Source organism: Ursus arctos, unplaced genomic scaffold (assembly GCF_023065955.2).
Source record: "Ursus arctos isolate Adak ecotype North America unplaced genomic scaffold, UrsArc2.0 scaffold_33, whole genome shotgun sequence".
NCBI classification, from domain to species: Eukaryota; Metazoa; Chordata; class Mammalia; order Carnivora; family Ursidae; genus Ursus; species Ursus arctos.
Window position 1 is genome coordinate 12,616,348 of NW_026623019.1, and position 25,153 is coordinate 12,641,500.

At 36.6% G+C, this 25,153-nt stretch overlaps 1 protein-coding gene and 1 long non-coding RNA gene across 3 annotated transcripts in view; both read right to left on the reverse strand.

Moving 5' to 3' along the window:
* The window catches only part of LOC123002137 (uncharacterized), a 42,262-nt gene extending 39,622 nt beyond the window's left edge, over nt 1-2,640 (reverse strand). The window contains exon 1 of the long non-coding RNA XR_006411704.3: nt 971-2,640. This is a non-coding gene — a long non-coding RNA (uncharacterized LOC123002137). The remainder of the gene's footprint in view (nt 1-970) is intronic.
* A 2,445-nt stretch (nt 2,641-5,085) lies between these two features.
* The window catches only part of ABHD17B (abhydrolase domain containing 17B, depalmitoylase), a 47,771-nt gene continuing 27,703 nt past the window's right edge, over nt 5,086-25,153 (reverse strand). For both annotated transcript variants that reach the window (XM_026519370.4, XM_048218355.2), the window contains exons 2-5: nt 14,599-15,068; nt 11,093-11,272; nt 8,220-8,427; nt 5,086-5,506 (exon numbers count right to left, since the gene is read on the reverse strand). In XM_026519370.4, the coding sequence (XP_026375155.1) occupies nt 5,348-5,506; nt 8,220-8,427; nt 11,093-11,272; nt 14,599-15,065 (1,014 nt within the window). In that variant the 5' untranslated portion in view covers nt 15,066-15,068 and the 3' untranslated portion in view covers nt 5,086-5,347. The remainder of the gene's footprint in view (nt 5,507-8,219; nt 8,428-11,092; nt 11,273-14,598; nt 15,069-25,153) is intronic.

Sequence of the window (25,153 nt, forward strand, 5' to 3'; positions counted from 1 at the left end):
AGTGCAGTGTCTCTTGTGTCTCATTCCATCTTTTTGGAATGGGGCTTCAAGTCGGTATTTTCTGTGAAACAATGGGAAGGCCCTGAAAGACTGCTGCTGCAGCCACTAGCTATTGTTAGGCTTTCTTACGAAGTGCTCTTTTATATTATTTTAATCAATGTTTTTTGCTTATTTCTCTTCAGTTCAGGAGCACAAAAATGAAGAAACCAAATGCAATGAAAACAAAGGCTTAATGAGTGCTGAAAAGTCAAGACTAACTCCTGATCATACTCCCACCATTATGGCCGATTTCTAGCATTTAAAAAACATTTCCACAGTATTTACTCATATTTAAATTATTAACCCAGTCTTTTAATTTTTAAAAATTTTTTGATAGTGATCCAGGTATCTCATGAATTGTCAAGTACTCCTTAACTGACAGGATGTTTGGGCTGTATTTGTGTCTACCCTACCTTTCTCCTGATTGTGGATATTTGTTTGGAAGGATTTATTAGTCTTGAAGCATACTGCTTTGTTTCCTCCTATCCTGCTTCTTTCTGAAATGGATTAGCCTGTTCCTTCATTTTCAACGTCACTCTGAATTCTATTCCATATTCCTTCGTGTTTGCAATTGCATACCTTTTGTCTTCATGTCTTTAAAGAGGAGTACTTTCAAATTCACCATCTTAGTCAATGACGGTTATTAGTGCTAAGCTCAAGGCTGAGTGTGCATACTACCACTTCATATGTTCCCTCTTAAGTTTCTCAGATTGGTGCTAAATCGTTTAGAAGTCACTGTTTCAACATTGGCAACACTGGAAATGGAATGTCGTTCTGTTTCTTGAAAATTCATAACTTTTTAAAAACAAGAGTCATAGAAGAGAATAGCAATAACATTTGCCAGAGAAGCAAGCTCCTAGCAGCCTGCCCTAGAAATCCAGATCTTCTAAATGGAACCCAATCCCCTGGGCAGGCAGCGACTAATGCTTACCTCAAGGTAGGGTAGCCTCGGTCTTCGCTGTCAGACTGTAGCTCATAGCATGGTTTTCAGAGCTTCAAAAGCGGAGCCATGTTGCTCTTAATTTAGACATACTTAAAGTAGTTCAGTTATATTTGGTTTCCTAGATAATCTGAATAGAAACAGAGAAATATCAAGTTAGAGCAGAGGAAATAAGCTCACAGAAGCAACTGGTGGCAGTTAACACTCTGAAAGGCCAACAGAGGAAACTTGAAAGCAAACACTGGAACCTGAAAAGCAATGCAGCCTGGGGCCCACTAATTAAGAGCAGATGACCAAATTTATAATCATTGTAGCCCTTGAATTGAGAAAACTGGGAGAGAAAGATGACGATATTTGAAAAATGGCAAAAACAAAAACCTACACACCCAGGAACCCCAATGAAGAGACCCACAGATAGACATATCAGAGTAAAAAGGCTAAAAATCAAAGACAAGGAAAATATCTTGGAAGAAGCTGGAGAAAAAGTATCACTTACAATGAAGCCCAGTCAGATGAATGGCTGACTTCTCAGCAGGAACAATGAAAGCCAGAAGGCAGTGGGAAAACATTCAAAGTGCTCAAAAAGAATACTGTCAACAAAGACTCTGATACCCAGCAAAGGTATCTTTAAAAAATGAATGTGAAATAAAGACTTTCCCAGGTAAACAGAAACTGAAAGAATTTGTTGTCAGGCCAACTCAACAAGAGATATTTTAGGAAGTACTTCAGATGGAAAGCAAATGATGTCAGACAGTACCACAAGACCAGAGAACCCCGTTAAATATAAATGCGAATTTTTTCTCTTTTCTTAAATGAGTTAAAAAGCAATTTCATAAAATACGTACATACAGTTGACCCATATACAACATGGGGGTTGGGGTACCATTCTGCTACACAAACATCCATGTATAACTTTTGACTCCCACAAAACTTTACAGAGCCTTACCAAATAACATAAACAGTTGATTAACATGTTTTATATGTATTATATACTGTATATTTACAATAAAGCAAGCTAGAAATGAAAATGTTATTAAGAAAATCGTAGTCATCGGCACCTGGGTGGTTCAGCTGGTTAAACATCTTCAGCTCAGGTAATAATCCCAGGGTCCTGGGATCGAGCCCCACATTGGGTTCCCTTCTCCCTCTGCTGCTCCCCCTGCTTGTGCTCTCTTGCTCTAATAAAATTTTAAAAAATTGTTAAGTAAAATTAATGGTACTATTCTGTATGCATTGCAAATATCTGCATATAAATGGACTTCTATAGTTCATATTTGTGTTATTCAAGCGTCAACTGTAACCTATTACTGGGCCTACAATATTTAGAAGTGTAATACAAAGCTGTAACAAGCTGAGGAAATGAGCACAGATGGTAAAGTAATAATTGTTAACAATGCATTATTAGGTTTGTAACAATAACAGATGTAATACATTGGGATTGCCTAGAAAATACTTATTAGACTTGGTACTCAATAACATTTTAGGTATTATAACCTAACCTCCCAAAAAACCCACAAAAAACTCATCATCCAGGGGTGCCTGGGTGGCTCAGTCGTTAAGCATCTGCCTTCAGCTCAGGGTGTGATCCCAGGGTCCTGGGATTGAGCCCCACATTGGGCTCCCTGCTCCGCTGGGAAGCCTGCTTCTGTTCCCTCTCTCACTGGCTGTCTCTGTCAAATAAATAAATAAAATCTTTTAAAAAATAAAAAAAACAAAAACAAAAACACCCCCCCCCCCATCATCCAAATAAAGGAATCCTTTACTGGCTTTTATTTGCTGCTCCACCAGCCAGGCTATAAACTTATTTGGAGTTCTTTTTCTGTGGTCCATCCTGGGATCCAGATTTCAGAAGCCCAGACTTTAAAAAGAAGAGCCAATTTCTGAGAGTGAAAATAAGAACAAGTTTTTTTCTTTTTTAATCACAAAAAAATAACATAGCAACATGGAGGATGTCTAAGAAAAAGAAAAAAACTCATCTATAAACCCATTACCTCAACATAATCATTCTCTTTTATTCCATAGGCATTTATATTTTATTTTACAGAAGTATAACAATTTATATTTTTGTTTTTCAACTGGGATTCTATACTTTAGGAAATTTATCATTTTTGATAGCATCACATGTATACAGGGATATATAAGCTACTTTCTTGGGTCTCTTTCCTACCTGCTCAACCTGTTTTCTCATGGTAGACTTAGAAGGCCTGGAACCCAAACTTCCAGACTTCAAAGAGCTGGTATGGGATAAGGGGAGCAAAATCTCTGAACTTTGGTGAAGCAATCTAGATGACCTCTGGACATTGCCAGCTTTAAACATTAATATACCTACACAATTTGAAATTATTTAAATACATATTTCATCTGAGTAAGATTTATATTGTAAATGCTAACTAGAAGTCTTGATTTATAGTCCATGAATCCACCATACTTTGAATAATTTGGAACAGAGCAGTACATTTTAAATTTTAAAATTCAGATACTCCTTGGGGAACATGGGTGGCTTAGGCAGTTAAGCGCCTGCCTTCGGCTCAGGTCATGAACCCAGGGTCCTGGGACCGAGCCTCACATGGGACTCTCTGCTCAGCTGGGAGCTGCCTTCTCCCTTCTGCCTACTGGTACTGTGTCAAATAAAATCTTAGAATTAAATTCAACTACTCCTATATCCACAGACCTACCCACTACCCTTCTTACTGCCTCAATGCAATACACTACCTTAAGCAGTAATTTTGTGGGGATTAAAAAAACCCCTCAACTTTGAAATTAACCTAGGACAATAGCTGAAACGTGCACTATATCAGCAGATACAAAATATCACAAATTGTTAAAAAACAGCATTTTCCCCGTATAATTTTAATGTATTTCTCGAATAAGAATTTCATTTAAATCGTACTATTAAAGCATTTTTTTAAGTGTTAAAATGGTATTATGACTATTTAGTACATGGCCTACTAGACAAATAGGAGTAAAATAATTTCAAGTCCATCCGGTTTCTAATTAAAGAATCAGTTTAGCAGCTTTTAGCTCACTAACATTTATAAAGACTATGCTTTACTTCCTGTTTTTTTTTTTTTTAAACTAATGTCTAGTGGGTCATTCCCAGGCTTGAGGTATTTGCTTCCTTCCTTGGTATTACTCATTCAACTACTCAGTCAGATGCATAACCTATTTAAGAGATGTAGTAGACAAATGCCTTCTCTCCACATCCTGCCTATCAAATCACAATTCTAAGTATTCTATGTGTAGCTCCTTTTTTGGTTACTGGACACTTGGCATGTACATCACCATTAGAATTTAACATGCTACCACAATAACTATAATGCCTGTTTAAAATTAAGGCAAAAAATTAAAAGCCCACCCACATTTAGTAATAACTGCTTTGATACTTTTTTCAATGTAATTGCTTATTCTCAGCATTATATTTGTAGTAAATGTGTTGCTTAAACATTTGACTGTTTATTCATGTGACTATCTAATTTTCAATAGTTTTAAGACAACCCTAGTAAAAATGGATTAATGTTAAAATAAATACATAAATCATTGTTTTGATAAATGTGAAAGGCACAACCTACCAACTTAGTATTCAATGAATAATTAGCCGGTAAGGAGAAACCTAAGAGCCATTTAAAAAATAAAATCATGATTAATACTGGAGAGCAAATACATTTATGTCATATTATAATTCAAAAGGATCATTGGTGTATTTGTCCAGATAAATTTGATGAAGAGAAGTACAGTACAATTAATGGCAATCGTATTATCCATTTTGGCAAAGTTACTTTTGGGTTTGTTTCCTCAGCTGTAAAATGAAGGGATCAAGCTATTTCATATCTAAAGTTTTTAAGATTTAGGAGTTTGTCTGGCTTTCCATAATACCTGTTCATGAAAAATTTTTGTCATATAGAATGTCTAAATGCACCAAGAACATTCTATTTAAAGGACAATTGAGGTCAGTTTGCAATTTTTAAAATTTATTTTCGCTTTTCAAGCTTTCTTAATGTGAGCAATACCTATATATTTATAGAAATCACCAAGAAAAACTACTGCAATACGTTCTTAGGTAGGACACAGAAGTGGTAAATTTGAGTAAGGCAGAAAATCTGGAAATGTAGATTATAAACCAATTTATTGAAGTTCTTATTCTGCTTTACGTACTTGAAGACACGGCAGGAGCTACGTACACTGCCAACCACTTCCCCAGGGTTAGGGCTACCATCCAAATTACACCATGTTGGGATGCACAAAAGACAAGTATCCAAGCAAGTTACCTGAGGCTACTCTAGCCCAGGTTAAAAATTGATATGAGTTGTTACAGATGAATGGGGTTGAGATTTTCACTACATTAGAAACATAAGGGATTGTATCAGTCCGTCAGTTCCATCTCTTCATTTCCAGTGAGGAAACTGGTCCAGAAAAGTGACTTGGCAAGGCCACAGATCTAATTGATGTCAGGTGAGAAGAGAACCCAGATCTGCTTGCCAATTCTTCTACATGATACTGTCTTCTGGATACCGCAGGGCAGGCAATGCTCTGAAAAGGTAGGAGAAATCTAAATGGAATATAAAATCTTAAAGGGGTCATTACATAGCCCATCTAGTTCAAACTTCACATTTAAATCTGCAACTTCTTCTACAGCACTGTGTTAGATGTTATTCATCTTCTCCCCAGTGATAAGATCCTCTTCAACCCTAAGGAGGCAATCCCTGTCATAGACAAATAACAGCTTGGTTCTTTCTTACACTGAGCTCTAACCTGCCATTTTGAAACTTTCACCTAGTTGTACTGAGTCAAATACCTCTCAAATACTTGAACACATGCCTCTCAAATACTTGAACACAGCTATCATTCCTTAGTTACGTAATTCTCCAGTTGGTCTTTGGGTTTTAGTTTGTGGGACTCTTTCCAACTTGGTAAAACATCCCAGGATTTACTCTAATTTGTGAATATCCTTTCACTGTATCCTGAAATGAAATTAGTATTTACAAATGTGGTTTGACTAGCCCTTTGTATGAGATTATCACCCCATGATGAATTTTTCTGCACCCTAAAATTACAGCCAAGTATAACAGGCTCACGTTATTTCTAGCAAACTAAAAATATCCAGTTTTTTTTTCATCTATAAACTCTTAGTAAATGCAATTTCATATTCCTATCGATGGCATTCTATTTATCTAGGATAATAATCAGGGTCTATGACACCAGGTAAGATTGTGCCCCTAAATAATTTGCCAGCCTCAACTTTATGCCATCTGTTCCCCCTTGACTTCTGGCCAGACATTTTATGCTTCAAAAGCACTGTCCTTCCTCTAGGCTTCCACATACTATTCCCTTCAGCCAGCAATTATTTCCCTTGGCCACGAGGTTTAGTCATCCTTCAAAGTTCGTATCAAATCTAACTTCTTTGTGAAACTCTTCCTTGCCCTTCTCCCAACGTTCCCCTCCATGAAGTACCATTTACCTGTTATAATAAGCTACAAATCTCCCTCAGCCCTTATCCAAATAGTAATACTTGTGCAATAAGGTGTCTGTGTCCTTGGTTACACTACACTGTGAAGTCTATGAAGACATGGTCAATGTCTACCTTTATCTGGCATAGAGTATTACATGATTTAGACATTCAATAAATATTTGTTGAATGAATGAATACTGAATTAGTATGATCAATATTTTAAATTTAACAAGTAATCAAAGAAAACATATAGCTAAACTCTGGGGTATAGGTTGTACAAAAAAAGGAATTGTACAGGCTCCAAAATAATCTTGAGAAGAAACCTCTCCAAAAAAAGAAGTGATGATAAAATTGAGAAAACTACACAACTATGTTCTATAAAGGTGAATGGTAAATGTTTTCAGTTTTATGGTAAGGGATGGGAAGCATGGAAGAAGGCAAACAAGCACAGCTGGGTGGTATATTTGTTGTTTTACTGTTAATTTGACACATCTGAACCAAAGCATTCACAATACTTGATATACTTTGAAGAGAATCATATACTATAGTCTTAGACATAACCACAGAACAAGCAGAACAATTAAAACTACATAAGGCCTTAAAATATATCCACAGTGTGTATTATTTCAATATTCATTCATTTACAAATTAGACTACATACCGTTAATTTTATTTTTATTTTTCTTTCGTTGTTTTATTCAGGCAGGATTCATTCAAGGAAAGGCAACTTAGTTTTTGTGTGTGAGCTTTGTTTTTTACTACATTGGTTAATATAAAAGTTATGAATTAAATGTTCTCTTATCTCCTGTATCCAGGAGTGAATCCATGAAATTCTCAGATAGTAATCTAAAACAATAGATCCTATTAAAAATAGCCAAGGTGAAAAATGACCAAATAGCCAGCCTGTTTGTGGTCTTGAAGAACATCTAATGGACTCTCAGATTTTCTTATAATGAAGAGTACTGCAATTCTATGAGATTAGTCAAAATTTAAAACAACATTGCGTACAAAATCATTCTTAAAGCTCTAAATGCCTTTTAAGTAACAAAAATGAGAATTTTAAGTAGTTGCCTCACAGTACCAAACCTATAAATCAGAACTAGTTAAAATTCAGTGCTATCATGACTTCTCATTTACAAGGTAACTAGTTGGTAAATTAATAGATGGCATAAAAATTAAGACTTACATCATTTTTTTCAAGGAGAAAATGTATGATAACCAGGAAATACAGAAAATTCAATGCATTTTACAATAAAGTAACTGTTTAAACCTCAATCCCTGTACAACAGGGTTTAGGCTATCTCTAGTGAACTTGCACGTTTTCATACAGTTTATTCTACTATGAGTACTTGAATCATTTTAGATATACAGCTTTTTATTGAAAGAATATTACATTTGTATACCTGGATAAGATTTAGTACATTGAGATGTTTTAAAAATATCTATAAATTTGTTTCTGATATGCAAAAGCATTTGGCAATACTTTTACAGCATTTGATTTTATAGAATTAAAATTTCATACAGTACTCATTTTGATGTTTAAAAAAAAATTCACAGAAAAAATATAAATTACACAGCCTGACTGCATGATACTGTTATTTCCAGTTTCTAGTTCTGGTAATAAAAACCTTCATTAAGTCTGTTAACAAATCATTACCTGTACATTTATGAAGGCAACTGACATGATTTGCAAACAAAACCTTCAGGTTTTATGTTATTTACCAAAGAGTGCAGTTCAGCAAGAAAAAAAAAAAAACCCAGTATGCAAATTTACAGAATATTTTACAAATTTACCAGTTCCTGTGACACAAACTGTTTCAACCTTTCAAGGTACTGTCCATAAAGTTCCACATCATTGTGACCTGCCCCTTCAACCCACAGAGGCTCCACAGGTCTTTGGCAACGCTCAAACAGTGCGAGGCCATGTGAAAAGTCAATGACTTCATCTTCAGTCCCATGAATTATTAATACTGGAGAGGTTATCTTAGAGATTTTGTCAATGCTGTAAGAAAAGAGGGGAGAGAAAGTCAATGAATTAGCTATGAAAAGGAACGTATGACAAGTTTTCTTGCAACATCCCAACAGATCATTCAAATACCAGAACGGTCTTTGAATCAACCCAGAAAAAATGGATGCCTCTTGGATTTCAAGTAAGATTTAAAAGTCACTTTACATACTTCTTATCTTAAGATTGCCCAAGGAAGCTAACTTCATGCACTTCTGTTTTGAGGGAATCTTTCAATGGTTACCAGCAACCTACTGCATGCACCTTTCTACAATGTTTAGAGAAACGTAGGGTGGAAGGAGAGGAGGAAACTAAGAACTATTTAAGTATGTGCTAACTTTATACCTCTGGGCACTCCTGTTTTTTTCTCCCTCTTAATCTACTAAAATGACAGCAAAGTGTTTTTTGTTTTGGGGTATCAACTCACAAAAATAGGGAGAATATAATAAAACAAAATTTTGGAGCTGGAAAGCAGATAAATGAGTGGGATAACAGATTAACAGTGTGGGGGAAAAGCCAATTTTAAGGGAATAGACGGTAAAGTAAAGAAACAATCCAATTTATATCATGGATAATCCAGAAGGCTAGGAACTGACATGGCGATGAAGGCAGGTGACAGGAGTCTATAGAATTTGTTTGAAGTCCGTTTAACAAATATGTCCCTCTCCAGGTGTTTTCCCCTTCTTTTTGTAGATTGGTAGCTGTACTCTACCCAAAACTGAAGGTTTTGTGGACCAGGGACTTGTGAGGCACAGTTTAAGGCAAGAAGTAAACATGTATGTGTAAACACACACACTGCTGCTATGAACCCATTTTCTGTACTGGGTTCCCAGAATGCTGGCAGCCAGGCCTTCAATCCTCCAGGGAGAAGTTTTAGAAAGACTCCTTGTTGGAGACTATATACACCTTAAAAGACAGAAATAGTGACACAGTGTGGGATCCCCAAGTAACTGATTTGACCAGATCACTGTATAGTGAAGCTCACTCTCAGCAAGACTCAACCACCTGCTTCAGATCAGCTCTTTAGTTCCTCATTCTTACGTATGAAGAGACAACCAAGAATTATCATCAGACATCAGAGAATACTTTAAATATTAGAGAGAGATCAAAACAATTTTAAAAAGGCAACTTGAGGGGGCGCCTGGGTGGCACAGAGGTTAAGCGTCTGCCTTCAGCTCAGGGCGTGATCCCGGCGTTCTGGGATCGAGCCCCACATCAGGCTCTTTCGTTGTGAGCCTGCTTCTTCCTCTCCCACTCCCCCTGCTTGTGTTCCCTCTCTCGCTGGCTGTCTCTATCTCTGTCAAATAAATAAAATAAAATCTTTAAAAAAAAAAAAAAAGGCAACTTGAAGGAGATATAAACTATACAAAGAGACCTTACAAATTTTAATGCTTAAAAAAAAAAAACTTCCCAAAGAGAGAAAGGTGTTATAAAATGAGGATACAATCTTGAAAAAGGAAATCTATGAAATAATTCAAGGCTGCACTTGGTAAGGAAAAATGCTTTGGTATATTATTTGGTATCAAATGTTCAATAGTAAAGGAATTATAACAAATTTATATTCTCTTTCAAACAGTTTGCGGTTACTCTCTTTGTTGGTGTAGCAGAAATGAAAGAGGGAGCTGGACAGAGATAAAGCATTCCCCAAATACTCCCTCTATCATTTTTATTTTTCACAGAAGCAGTATAATGCACATATCTTCCAATATACCATTATCTAAAACAAAAACCCCAAATTTATGTAAAAACAAAAAACCCCCCACAGCCTAATCATATGCTCTCACCATCAGCTTCCCTAGAAAAGTGATCCCTTACTGGCTAATAATGAAAAAATTTGCTTTTGAAATGACCCGTGTTTTATAAAAAAGCAAGTGATGACTCTGGCCTTTGGCTCATCTATCATTCACAAAAAATTCTTTGTATAGCTGCCAATTGGGGAAAAGACGACAGACTGAAATTTGCCAGCTTCCCACTTCTTGCCTTCTCCCTTTGAAAAAAAGGGGCCAGCAGTTTTTTCCAATTATGAAGAGGAGCTAGAGGAACTTTCATCTTGTCTTGAGGAGTAGTAGTCCTCCCTTCAAATTTGAATAAAACTGTGTCTGCAGACTTTGTGGTGGCAATATTTATTCAAGTTAATTTAAGACAGAACTTTTTTGCAGTTCACTTCTTTTATAAATCAGCTATCATTAAACGCCATTCACTACTTTTCATGCACATGTCTCATTTTCCCTTTACTCTTCCTCTCGTCTAGTATTGTCTCATTGAAAGGTACCATTATTCATTAACAGCTCAAGTTAGAACCCTGGGAATTACATTCAGGCTCTTTTGTTTATCATCCTCTATTCACTCTGACAGTTCTGTCAATTTCATTTCTCGAATTCATTCTCTTATCTCTAATACTACTAATTAGTGCCACTCTGCCACACTCTGGGTATAAGGCCCTCAGCTCTTTTCATCAGGATTATTATCGCTCAAATATTTCAGCCTCCTGACTGGGCTCCTGCCACCACTCCTTTTCAAAAATTTATTTTCAACAATTTCTGTAATATATGTGAAATAGAAGTTCATGGCTGAATGAATTGTATTATGAATACCTTAAGTGATGAAAAAAAATGCCCTTCAAGTTTCTTTGAATTAAACAATTTTGAATATTGATACTTACTTTGGGAATGCATCAAAACAGTAGGTCTTCTTGGTATCAGGAAAAGCAACTCGCATTCCCGAAGTCAAAGGAGAATGAAGAATAACAGCAGCACTCTCATACCGAGCAGCAAGATCCACAGATGGTACTGTCCCTATACTTTGGCCATATATAATCACATTTTCAGGGCGAATGCCGTATCTACAAATTCAGAAATTAAAAAAAAAAAGGGGGGAGAGTTGGACTGGCATAAAATATGCAATCATTTTCTAAGGACTTAATCTTATAATAGAATGACTTAAAATGAGACAATGTCAAACTTATATTTAAAATATGTTTCTTAGTCATCATTATGATATTTACTGCTATAATATTATCTACATTCTTAACTTATTTCATCTGTTTCCTCTTTTGGAAAATAACTGCTGAGGTCTTTTAAAATTTCAAACTTTTCATTAAATCATTTATGCAATTCAATGTGGCATATGGTTGACTAAATCCTTAACATATCACATCACTAATATTTTACACACTGATGTTTAATAGACATTAACTGTCTATTTTCCATTCAATATAACTAAAGTTCTTTGTTTAGACATCAAAAATGGCTCATTTTATTTTTTGAAGTTGGTCATAGTGATGAAAAGTGCTACTACATATGGTTACTGTATGGAATGAATAAAAAAATATTTAGCTGAAAGCAAATTACAATTTTTCTTGAAAGGTGCCTTTACTATAGACTAATGATTGGTAAAACAAACATATAAAAGAGAATTTCAAATGCCTTATGACTCAATTATGAACAAACTTCATGCTAAAATCTCGAGTACTGCCTTATACCGTTTAAAAATGCTGTACATCTAAACTGGTCAACTCATTGCCTCAAATGTATCAGATATAATCTACGTTCCAAGCACTATTACTTGTCTATGGTATAAGATCAAATATGCTTTTCCACTTTAGAAGTCTGAGAGCAGTCACTTCTGGATGCTAAGGGCAATCTGCACAACAGCATCTGGTCTTTTGAAAAGGTAATGGAGCTTTCCAACTATCTAAACGTGAAAAAATAGCAAGACAAACCCCATGTGCTTCCTCTGGCCCTTTCCAGGGTCCCAGGGCTCTTTGAACTATCCAAGTAATGACATACTTCCCCATAATTTCTTCCAATCAGTCCTACATAAGCATTTAGATACGCCTCAGAGGTTGGGCTCCATCTACTCCAGACTGACTCTATAAGTAAACTTGGAAAAGCCTTTTTCTTTACAAAGACCTGACTGAAGTTATGAAAATGAACATTTGCAGCATCAGCGTTAACTCTTGAGGCTGTATGGTTGCTGTTAGCTGAATAGCAGCACTGTTGGTGGCAACTATGGGTTTTAGGCTAATGTTAGCAATGGCAAGGCTCCAGAGTAGAAGCAGCTGCCAATTTAGCATCAGAGAACTCAAAGCAATAACAGAATTTCAGAATAGTACAACTCAGAAAGGACTTTAAAGACCATCTAATCTAGTTCAGCTGCTTACGAAGCAGATGTTCAAAGTCAGAGTAAGTCAGCCGCAGGCCTATAATTAGAACCCAGGTACCCTGACTCCCAGTCCAGTGACTTCTTCATTATAGCACATAGATAATGAGCCCAAAGACTGTTATACTATTTAGAAATTCTTCTACTCTGCCCTTGTTCCTCATTCATCAAGTATGTATGGTCATCAACTATGTTTAAAAAGATGAATTAAATCAAGACTAGGAATTATTTTATAATGTTTCCTTTGAACTGATATCAGACAAGGTAAAAAATAGGAAAAAGTTAACCACTTTACAAGAGCGTTTTTTTTCTTTTTAACATACACCTAGAACATTGGACACTAGTATGTTTTGGCTAAATAAAGTTATCTTTTCATGTTATTGAGAAGCATTAATAATGAAGGCTATCTGCTATACCTTAGCATCCTTAAAAACTGTTTTGTTTTTTTTTTTTAAAGATTTTATCTATTTACTTGACAGAGACAGAGACAGCCAGCAAGAGAGGGAACACAAGCAGGGGGAGTGGGAGAGGAAGAAGCAGGCTCATAGCGGAGGAGCCTGATGTGGGGCTCGATCCCATAATGCCGGGATCACGCCCTGAGCCGAAGGCAGACGCTTAACCGCTGTGCCACCCAGGTGCCCCTTAAAAACCGTTCTAATCCACTGAAGTTATACTTTAAAAGAGTGAGCTGCATCTCAATAAATCTGCCATTAAAAATATTTATTATCATATTTTCCTAACAGGTACTATACTATATTCAATTGGCTGAGTCTGGAAAGTAGGAACTCATTTATTTTTGTTTGCAGGACTGAGGGGACTGACATCATTATACCTGGAGCAGATTTTGACTCATCATTTAAGGCAGTTTTAGTTTACAAATTTCTACCATTCCCTCCCCCCCACAACTCATTACCTACTTCTTATACTACTTACCATCTTTCCTAACTCATCAGGTACATTTTCACATCATTTCAGGTGATTTAAGAATCCCCTTTACATGAAACTTGGCTATGCGAATATAGTTTGATTATATTATCTTATAGGAGTAAACATTTCTAAAGGTATTTTCTAAAAAAAAGTTATGCCAACTAACAAAATTGTGGAGGTTCTAACTGAAACCATTAGTATTTAAACATTAAATTAGGAATGATGAATTTTCTTTAAATCCTTTAGCTTTAGTCTAAAATACTTTGGAAGTCAGGCAGCTTATCAGTGGATAATATGAGGAATAACTAAGATATATTTATTTATTGTACATGAAAACCATCTGATGGGAAAAAACCCTGAAATCTACAAAACTGCAATATTCTTCAATATTGGTGACTAGGAAAGATGAAAGCAATTTCGAGTTCTCAATGTACTGTTATAACCAAAGAATAACTGACATGGTAAGAGAATTTGCTTAAATCATTTATAATAAAATTACCTTTTTTTTTTTTCTGCGTGAGAGCTCTCCAAATTTTATTAGTCCAGAATGCAAAGCAAAGAATCTCACTTTTACAGAACGAATACTTTAAAAATAATTCCAATAAAATATCTGTAAGTCATACTTCTAAAAGATTTTTACATAAAATAATGCAAACCCTGGCTTATGATTTTAACAAAAAGAACCCAGCCTCTTATACCCTTAATGATAGAGTAAGTAAATGATTAGCTAAGTCATGTTATCTTTCATTCCCTTGAAATGTTCCAACTTTGATTAAACATTTTTATATCACACTCCACAGGTTTATAAAACCAACTATTTGTCACTGGCTTAAATTTTAAAGAAAATCACACACACACACACTAACAGACATAAATGAGATCTGTCTTAAAAATCATGCTATTTTATAAAAATTTAAAATTACAATCTAAGAGCTTAATTCTTAATAGGTATATATTGGCAAATATGACCTCTACTTAGTACTTCTAAAACACGAGTTATAAAAATTACTTTTTTTATGTAAGAAAATTTTAGTTAACCATCATATTAAATGTGTAAAATAATTCCCAGTCATGATTTACCTTGTCCTAAGAGCAAGCCAAGCAGCTTCGATATCTGCATAGAGGTTCTTCTCTGTTGGTTTCCCAGAACTTGCGCCATATCCAGAATAATCATATGAGAATATATTACAATTAATCCGTGATCCCAGTCCTATGTAAAAGCTGCTCATCTGACCGAGATCAACAGCATTTCCATGTGAGAAGAGTAAAGTATATTTGGCATTGGGTGAACAACGCACAAACATGCAGGCAATTCTGTTGCCTTTACTGGTTCTAGTCATGAAACACTCAATAGCATCTTTTTCTCTAGAAGAATATTGCCAGTCTGCTCGTTCTGACAGATGTAAAGTCCAGCGACTTCCACTTTCATCACACATCAATGTGTAAGTAGGATCAGGTGGCAAAAATGCTAATTTTGAAGCAATTTTCCCAGGGCAAGGTGGACAGCAGAAGAGGCAACATAGCTCACTAAATGAAAGATTATTCATCTTCTGAAAAAGAAAAGAAGATAGCAAATGTTTTAATTTTTGAATATGGATTGTGCATTTTCATACAACAGAAGGTTAAAACAAAGGTACTGGTAAATTCTACTGGTATTCAGTGTCTACTGCTATTATTTCAAGTATCCTTTGCCCAGATTTTTGGCATCGTTCCGGAAATAATTTAAGTCCTCTGGTGAGGCAAATATTCCTGACCAGGAGACACCCATTAAATCATGTTTCAAGTAACAGTGATTATATATTATAATATTTATCCAAATATGAAAACTAATATGAAGAGGAGAGGTAATATTTGTTATTGCTCCACAGATAACAGCATAGGAGGTATGAAGTATTTTTAGAGTTGTGAGTAATTTCTGGGTTAAGTCAGTGAAATTCTCAGAATGTCGTGGAGAAGCTAGGTATTTAACATGATATAGTAAATATATAATGATACCATATACATTGCTCATTTTCATTAAATGAAGTGCTTGCTATTTGTCAGGCATTGTGCTAGGTATTCTATGTGTATTACCACATTTAGTATTCTACGTGTATTACCACATTTAATCCTCAAAACAACCCTGGTTGATCTGAGAAAAGAAATGTGCACAGTGTGAGGCAGCAGTGGAGCCAGGATTTGACAACAGGCTCAGCCACTGTCCTATATCCCTGGGCTACACTGCCTCAAAGGCTCAGAAAACAAATATTTATCTCAGAAGCCTATCATTTTAGTCATTGTGCCAGTGGCTCAAATACCTATAAAACATAAAATATATGTCTGTATGTAATTATTGCCCAAATTAAAAAGACTACAATATAAAGGCTACCAAAAAAAAAAAAAAAGATAAAATCTGCTAAAATTTCCTATATGGTTGGATGGGAAGAAGTGAGTTACAAGGTTTGAAGTCAGACAGCTAGTAAGTGGTAGAGTTGGGATTCCACTCCAAGCTGTTTCTCCTCGAGCAAATTGTTTACCTTTGTAACCCTCATTGTCTTCTTAAGTAGATGAGGTCAATGCCTGGTTGTGAAGAACAAATACAATGATGTAGTCAGGACATCACTACAGGAAATGGCCATACAGATGGCGCACTTAAGGATGGTCCACTCTCCTGTCTTTTTCATTAGTATTTTTAAAGTACTTAGTTGATATTAAGTCAGGAACAAAAATACAGTCATACTTGTTTGCCCCACCAGCATTTCTTTTTATCTTGTCCTTTCCCAAATTCCTCTTTTTAGCAGTAGGTGACAGATTGCTTAGTCCAGGAAGAAGGCATTCAAAACACTTTCTAGAGATTTGGTGGCACCTAATGTTCTACAAAAAAAATCTAAACAGGAAGACTGGAAAAAAATGTACATCATACCATTATACCAAATGTAATTATATATGAGAAGAAACCACCTCAGGAGACTCAAGAAGTGAGAGTATTTGTAAAGAAAGAAATGCCCTTTTCACTCACTACAGAATCAAAATCTTGTTCATAAATATGCTCAATACAAATATATTGATTTCCCAAAATCTAGTCCATATGCTCAACAGACATGTACTAATTTCCCAGTGTAAACTAATTAGGTAGAAAGAAGGAGAAACACCAGCTAGAGAAACAAAGATAGGAGTGATATAACAGGCTTTCAGGGTAAGAGAAGGGCAGGATCTTGGATATTAATAAACACCTCTACTTGCTATTCTACCTTAATTCCTTTTCAACCTTCAAAAAAATATATCATGAATAAGTTAATGTCATAGTCTAGTTGGAAAAGGGTGTGATAAAACAGAAATGACAATGAGGTGTCACCTTTAGTGGTAACTCTGGCTCCGTGAAGTATTGTACTGAGGATTCTAAGGGCATATGCAAGGCTTGGAAGGCAAAGAACATGTCATAAATTAGTGATGTCTACTATAGGATGTGGCTACAAATTTATTATCCTGGTCATGAAGATATAGGAAGGCCCAGTGAAGAGGATGGCAGGAAAGAAAGTTCAAAGGGTCAGTTTACAATAAGAAGGAGATGACCTAGAAAAAAAAGATGAGATATAAGGTACAGTATTATCAATGCTATCTGTTTAATAATCTGTCTACAGCTATTTCTTGCTTCCAATTACCTTACAACCAGCAACTGCTGACCCTCAAGAGTCTATTAAATGCTTGGTTGATAATAAGGAAGCTGTACATAGCTGTTTGTTCCTATAATTTACCTCTTGAACATGAAGACTTTCATATATGATAATAAAGTAACTTAAAAATAAATCTGGCTGGGGTGCCTGGGTGGCACAGCGGTTAAGCGTCTGCCTTCGGTTCAGAGCGTGATCCTGGCGTTATGGGATCGAGCCCCACATCAAGCTCCTCTGCTGGGAGATCACAGAGCTTGGTTAAGTGACAGAACTGATATGTGTGGCAGAATGACTCTGAAGCCTGAACTCGCAACCACTGTTTTGTGGAAAGAGTACCCACAGAAGACTGATGAATCTTGAAAAACTTATACCAAGTGAAAGGCAGTCACAAAAATCATTAGAGCCAAGTCTAGGGCTATGGAAAATGGGAGGGTTGGAGAGCAATGGCTAGAGTATGGGGTTTCTTTTGGGGGTAATGAAAATGCTCTAAAAATTTTTTTAAGTAGTGGTTGCAGAACTTTATTAATATATTAAAAAACACTGATCTGCACATTTTAAGTAAGCAGATTGTATAGTATGTGAATGACATCTTTATTTTTTAATGTAGGCCCTGTGCACAGCATGGAGCCCAATGCAAGACTTGAACTCAAGACCCTGAAAATAAGATTGTCAGACCCTTAACCGACTGAGCCACCCATGTGCCCTGAGAATTACATCTTAAAAAGCTGTTTACTGCAGTGCCTAGCTGGTTCAGTTGGTATAACACGGAACTCCTGATCTCAGGGTTGTAAATTCAAGCCCTGTCACATTGGGTATACAGATTACTTGACAATAAAATCCTTAAAAAAAAATAAAGCTTTTTACCATCTTCACCCCGCTCTCCCCCCCCCCAAGTCTATGAAAAGTTAAGATAATTTTGCAAAGAAAGAACTAATGTATGTATGTATTTGCAGGGTAGCTGAGAGTTTTCTCTCCCAGTTATTGAGAGACTACACACAAAGCCAAAATAATAGTAAAGACAGACTAGTGCTGACACAGAAACAGACCTAACTGTAACAGAATACAGAGCTTATAAACAGACCTATGTAGAAATGAAAATCTCATATGACAAAGGTGGTTTCTTAAAGTGGTAAAAAAAAAAAAAGGGTGAATTCTTTAGGACATGCTGGAAAAATTCACGTATTTACATAGGCAAAAAGTAGTTGGAGCCCTACCTCTCATTATGTATGCAGAACACAAACTCCAGATGGATTAACAGATCTAAAAGGCAAAACTAATAAAACTTAAAAAAAAAAAAAATCTGAGAGCTAAAATACTGGCAGATTTAATTTCCTTCAAATAGAGATTTCTATTCAGTGAAAAATGCTTTTGGAATAATGATTTTCATCTAAAATTATCAGAGTTAATATCTTAAATATGAGAACTTCTACAAAAGCAAGAAAAATAAAGGTAACTCAGGAGAACAAATGGGCAAAAAATATTAATAGGCAATTTACAGGATAAAAAGGCTATCAAGTATGTTAAGAAAGGCCACTCTCACCAACTATCAGAGAAATGCAAGAAATACCACTTTAAAGCTTTAAGAAAAATAAAAGAAAACTGAGTAATATGAAGTACTGGTAAGAATAGGAGAAAACAGAAACCTTTCTGTGAACTGCTTAAGCCATTCTGTCTACCTATGACCCAGCATTCCACTTGGTAAGTACTCCAAAGAAATACTTGCAGAAATCCTTAAGGAACTGTGTCACAAGGGTGCTTGATCACTGCAGCATTATTTGTACCAGGGTATAGGAAGCAACACAGATTTCATCACCAGGAAATGAGTAAGTAAATGTTTTGGATGCAGATAATGGAGTATTATGCAGTCTGCTGGCTAGAGCTTAAAAATACAGTACTGGGTGAGAAAAAGGAATAAATTGAGATCTATACTACCATTAATGTAAATTAAAACCACACATATAAATGTTATATATTTAAAGACTAAGTATCTGAGCGGATGCTTGTGGAGGGGGAAGAGGAAAAGAGGTTGAAGGAAAGAAAAAATAAATAAATAAAACAAGAGTAGGGCTTATGTTCATAGACTGATGATGACAATGTGCCACAAACTAGACTATGAGTGCCATAGGGCAAAAATCACATTTGGCTGGGGTGCCTGGTGGCTCAGTCAGTTAAGTGTCTGACTCTTGGTTTTGGCTCAGGTCATGATCTCAGGGTTGTGAAAAACCAAGAGTTCGACACTGGCTCTGTGCTCAGCAGTCTGCTTGAGAGTCTGTTCCTTTCCCTCTGCCCCTCCCCCTGCTCATTCTCTTTCACGTCTTCTAAAATAAACATACCTTTAAAATAAAATTTTAAAAAATCGTTATCTGGTTGCTTACCACTGGGCCTTTCGTGCCAAGCAGAACACCTGACACATTATAGGGTTTCTAATATTTTTGAGTGAATGAGTTCGTAAATTATTAAGATTAACTCAATTCTCTGCACCTGAGAGACTTCCACAAAGAGAGAAGAAAGGTTTACTAAATCCTATTTTTTTTAAAGAAAATGTTTTGTGATAATTACTTAAGGTTTTTTGTATGGGAGCAAAATACAAGCAGTATAATAAAAACCTATGAACTTAATCTGGGGTTGAGGGGTGCAGGTGGGAAAAACATAGCAAGTTACCCAAATCATTCAGTGTGCTATGAAGCACAGAATAGGACAGTATCTACAGAAGAGTAAATCTTACCCTCTCAAAATCACGTCACAAAATAAAAGGTCAACTGAATGTTAAACAGATGGTCCATTGTGAAAATTAAGGTTTTCCTTTTGGCAGGAGACTCTTAAAGTTACTTCACTTATAGCAGGAAAAATTTCCTAAAATTGTAATGAATTTATTAATTTAAGAACCTGTTTCTCCTGGGGCGCCTGGGTGGCACAGCGGTTAAGCGTCTGCCTTCGGCTCAGGGCGTGATCCCGGCATTATGGGATCGAGCCCCACATCAGGCTCTTCTGCTATGAGCCTGCTTCTTCCTCTCCCACTCCCCCTGCTTGTGTTCCCTCTCTCGCTGGCTGTCTCTATCTCTGTCAAATAAATAAATAAAATCTTTAAAAAAAAAAAAAAAAAGAACCTGTTTCTCCTGATAACTTTTTCCTGCTCAATGACAAAGGAAAAAAAGATGAACATCTGAGTCCCCTCTCAGCAAAACAGGAAGACTAAGGTTAAAAAATGTCTCCAAATAGAACGACCTACTGTTATGTCCTTCCTCTCTTTTGACAGAAGAAATTATTGAAATGACTCCTGTCAATTCCTGATGTAGTAACAGTTTGGTGAAAAAAATTTTCCCTCTGATCTCCTTGTAACAGCTTCTTGGTAATGCAAATGGATGCACATCACCACCATCTAAAAAGGACAACTGATCCTTTTAGAGTTTGAGATGTTGTAATGAACAGAACTAGTACTTAAGACTTTTTAGAGAAAACATTTTAAAAATGCTTACCTCTTCATTTTGAGTGATATTTTGACAACTATATCCTAAACAGGATCTGATTTAAAGTCTTATCCAATTTAGAGCATAGGTAGGTATATAATAAACCACTCAATTTTGATATACTAGGAGTCAGGTTAAGAACTACATTCCGAAGTTGAAAATGAATTACTTTGAATTTGGCTTCATCCATGGATGAATCTGGGAAAGTATTATTACATATTCTGTTTTATGGAAGTCAGGATTTATCATGTCACTTAGAAAATTTCCAACTGCATCCAATTAGTTGAAGGCACATCTATTTAACAATCAGATTTCTGGAAGTCTCAATGATTCAGAGTAACAGCAACACCTCCTAGAGATAATTATTTTTTTAATAAACAAACCTCTGAGCCTTCAAAAATGAAAAATAATTGAAAATGAGAAATCTGCACAAAATGTAAAGACCAGTCCATTTGCCACCATTAAAAAAGAACAAACCCACTTTTTAATAAGATTTATTTATTTATTTATTTATGGGGGGGGGAGGAGAGGGGCAGAGGGGGGAGAAAGAATCTCAGGTAGATTCCCCTGCTAAGCATGGAGCCCGATGGGGGCTCTATCCCATGACCCTGAGATCATGACCTAGACAAAATCAAGAGTCAGATGCTTGACTGACTGAGCCATCCAGGTGCTCCCAAACAAACCCACTTTTGATTTTACCTTTGGTTATAAAAATTAAGGCCTGATTTTTTTTAGAGAGAAGAAATTTAAAAATTAGATTTACAGCAGAGCCTGGCTAACACCAGAAACAGACAAACGAAGTGGACATTTAATTATTAACAGCAGGAGGTAGGAAAGATCAGAATAGACTAAGGCAGAAGTGATGGCAAAGAAGATACTCAAATATGAAAAAGCGGGGGATGGGGGAGGGATTAGATGTTAGGTCAATTCTGTTCAATAGAGCCATAAGTGCAACATATCCCCCAAAGACTGAGCCAAAGGAAATCACCAGAACAGTACTATGCAAAGGTGGTCAATAATATAATAGCTCAGTAGCCCTAGGGGTGTTATCAATACCAAAGTAAGGAAAATTAAACTTACTTCAATATTTTTTAAGGGTACCAAGTGAGTAATCTGTAGCAGCATTTACCAAAATTACATGTGAAACCATGATTGTTATGCTGTTTAGACAGCCATATACATTAGAGTTTAGTGCATACAAAGAAGCAGAATATTCATTCACCTTTTTTTTAAAAGATATTATTTATTTACTTGAGAGCAAGCTAGCACAGAGGGAGGAGAGGCAGCCCCCTGCTGAGCAGGGAGCCCGACGTGGGGCTCCATCCTAGGACCCCATCCTAGGACCGAGATCATGACCTGAGCCAAAGGTAGACACTTAACAGACTAAGCCACCCAGGCACCCCCATTCATTCAGCTTTAAAGGAGTCTGGCAGCATGCTCCTTTTTCAGTTAAGACAGCATCCAAACGGTCTTAATTGTAAGATTATAACTTACAATCAAAATAAGTGTAATTTAGAAACCAGGTGTTTAATGTATTTTTAAAACACATTTTCTATCTTATTTGTATATGCCTTATGCAGAAATGTAGCTTGTTAAAACTTTTTTCTTTTGGGGGTAGGTTGTATTTCCTTCTTCTTTTGGACCATTATATACAGCACTCAGCAGCAAAGGCACTTCACCGTCTGGTATCACAGGGTTTGATGGGGTGACACTGCTCAGAAAACTCAACTCTGAAGACACCCCACAAGGGCTATGCTAACATGGGAACAGATACTTAAAACCTTAAGAAAAAAACATATTTTTAAAGATTCATTATTTTAGAGAGAGAGAGCATGCATGTGCATGGGGGTGAAGGGCAGAGGGAGAGAGAAACTCAAGCCAACTCAGCACTGAGCATGGAGTCTGAAGCGGGAATTGAGATCACGACCTGAACTGAAACCAAGAGTCCACGCTTAACCAACTGTACCACCCAGGCGCCCCGAGGAAAAATGTATTTGAAGTACTCTATTTTTTATATTTCAAACTGAAAAGAGAAATTTTGGCAAAACTATTTTCTTTGAAAATCAATCATGTCAGTTACTTTTTTAGGTAAGAGTTTTGAAATACTTTTGAAATACTAGTAAGATTCTTGGGGTACCTGGGTGGCTTAGTCAGTTAAGCATCTGCCTTCTGCTGGGGTGGTATCCCAGGGTCCTGGGATCCAGCCTCATGTGGGCTCCCTGCTCAGTGGGGAATCTGCTTCCCCCTCTGCCCCTCCTCCCCCTGCTCCCGCTTGGCTCTAATAAATTAATCTTAAAAAAAAAAATATTAGCGAGATTCGAGAAATACTGAGAGAGTAACTAGGCCAATGAGTCACCCCAAAACACCCACGAAACGTGGTTTTATTGGCAAATTGAACAGATGCCTTAATAACTGTGAGTTTAGAAAAGTTTAGAGGAGGGGTGCCTGGGTGGCTCAGTTGTTAAGCATCTGCCTTCAGCTCAGGTCATGATCCCAGCATTCTGGGATGGAGCCCTGCGTCACGCTCCCTGCTCAGTGGGAAACCTGCTTCTCCCTCTCTCGCTGCCTCTCTGTCAAATAAATAAATAAAATCTTAAAAAAAAAAAAAAAAGTTTAGAGGAGTTTCCTAACTAGGGAAAACTTACCAGCACTGTCAAAGATTCCTTTCCCACTGATGGGAAGAGCTGGGGTAGACACACAAGAATAGTTGAGGTGAAGATGACAAGCATCTACCGGAGTTATCAAAAGTCTCAATCCTAGCATTGGAACTCTTAGGAAATAAACTTGAGGGTTGCTGGAGGGGAGGGGGGTGAGGGGATGAGGTAATAGGGTGATGGATATTGGAGAGGGTATGTGTTGTAATGAGCACTGTGTATTATATATGAACTGATGAGTCACAGACCTGTACCCCTGAAACAAATAATGTATGTTAATTAACTGAATTTAAATAAAAAAGATGAATAAAAAGGAAAAGTCTTAAGTTCAAAAAAAGTCTCAATCCTAGCGTTTGGTTATGAACCTAATTTTTTAGTTAAAAAAAAAAAAAAAGTTCAGCAGTAAGGATCAGAAGATCAGAAGTGAGGAAGTTGGAGAGCCTATAAGCTGTGCCAAACAAACTAATTTGGACCAGCAGTCCTCACATAGGTCAATGTCTATTTCTGTATTCATGTTTTCACTCAGTTTCTTAATACTACACTAATACAGGAGACTTTACATACAGTTACTTAAATTTAAATTAATTAAAATTAAATATTCAGTTCCTCAGCCACAATAGCCACATATGACTAGTGCCTACCAAACTGCATAGTGTAGAATGAACATTTCCATCACTGTGGAAAGTTCTACTGGACAGTGCCGAACTAGAACCTTTCAAACCTAGGCAATCCAGAACAAGACTTTTTATACTTCCTATGCATACTAGCTTTAAATGCTGGAGCTCTTTCCTTCCTGGTATATATAGGCAATTTGTATATATCTTCTTACTCAACACTGCAAATGACACAGAACCACATGAGATTACCTACACGATATGGTTTTAGAAGAATGTATTTTGACAAAAACACTACAACATCTAACTTAACTCTTTTTTAGTTTTTAAGAGAGAGAGAGAACACTTAATGGGGGTGGAGGGGGGATGGGAGAGAGACAGAATATTAAGCAGGTTCCATACCCAGTGTGGAACCTGATGTGGGGCTTGATCTCACAACTCTCAGATCATGACATGAGCTGCATCAAGAGGTGGACACTTACTGAGCTACCAAGGCACCCCTTTTTATTAAAATTTCAGTTAACATATAGTATACTATTAGTTTTAGGTGTACAACAGAGATTCAACACTTCCATGTAACACCTGGTGCTCACTGCAACACTCTCCTTAAATCCCCATCACCTATTTCACCCATCACCAACATCCCCCCATAATTATCAGTTTGTTACCTGTAGTAAGAATCTGTTTCTTGGTTTGCCCCCCTCTCCTTTTTTTCCCCTTTCCTCGTTTGTTTTGCTTCTTAAATTCCACATATAAGTGAAATCATCTTTTTCACTTAGTATTATACTCTCTAACTCCATTCTTTATCATGGCTGAGTAGTATTCCATTGTACATACATCTTTATCCATTCATCAGTTGAGAGACACTTGGGCTGTTTCCTTAATTTGGCTACTGTAGATAAGGCTGCTATAAACATTGGGGTGCACATATCCCTCTGAATTAGTGTTCTGGTATTCTTTGCATTTAACCCAATTCTAATGTAAAATCCATTTGATTAAAAATGAGCAAAGCAAATCAATTAGGACAACTATACATTTTAATGCATGCTTTTGACCTGTCAAATGGATAAAGATTCTTGAAACGTTCTCCATGTGCTGGAGCTGCAAGCAACCCATAAGAAACCATAAAAACAGGGGTGCCTGGGTGGCTCAGTCGGTTAAGGGTCTGCCTTCAGCTCAGGTCATGACTCGGGATCCTGCGATCAGGCCCCACGTTGGGGTCCCTGCTCATCAGGGAATCTGCTTCTCCC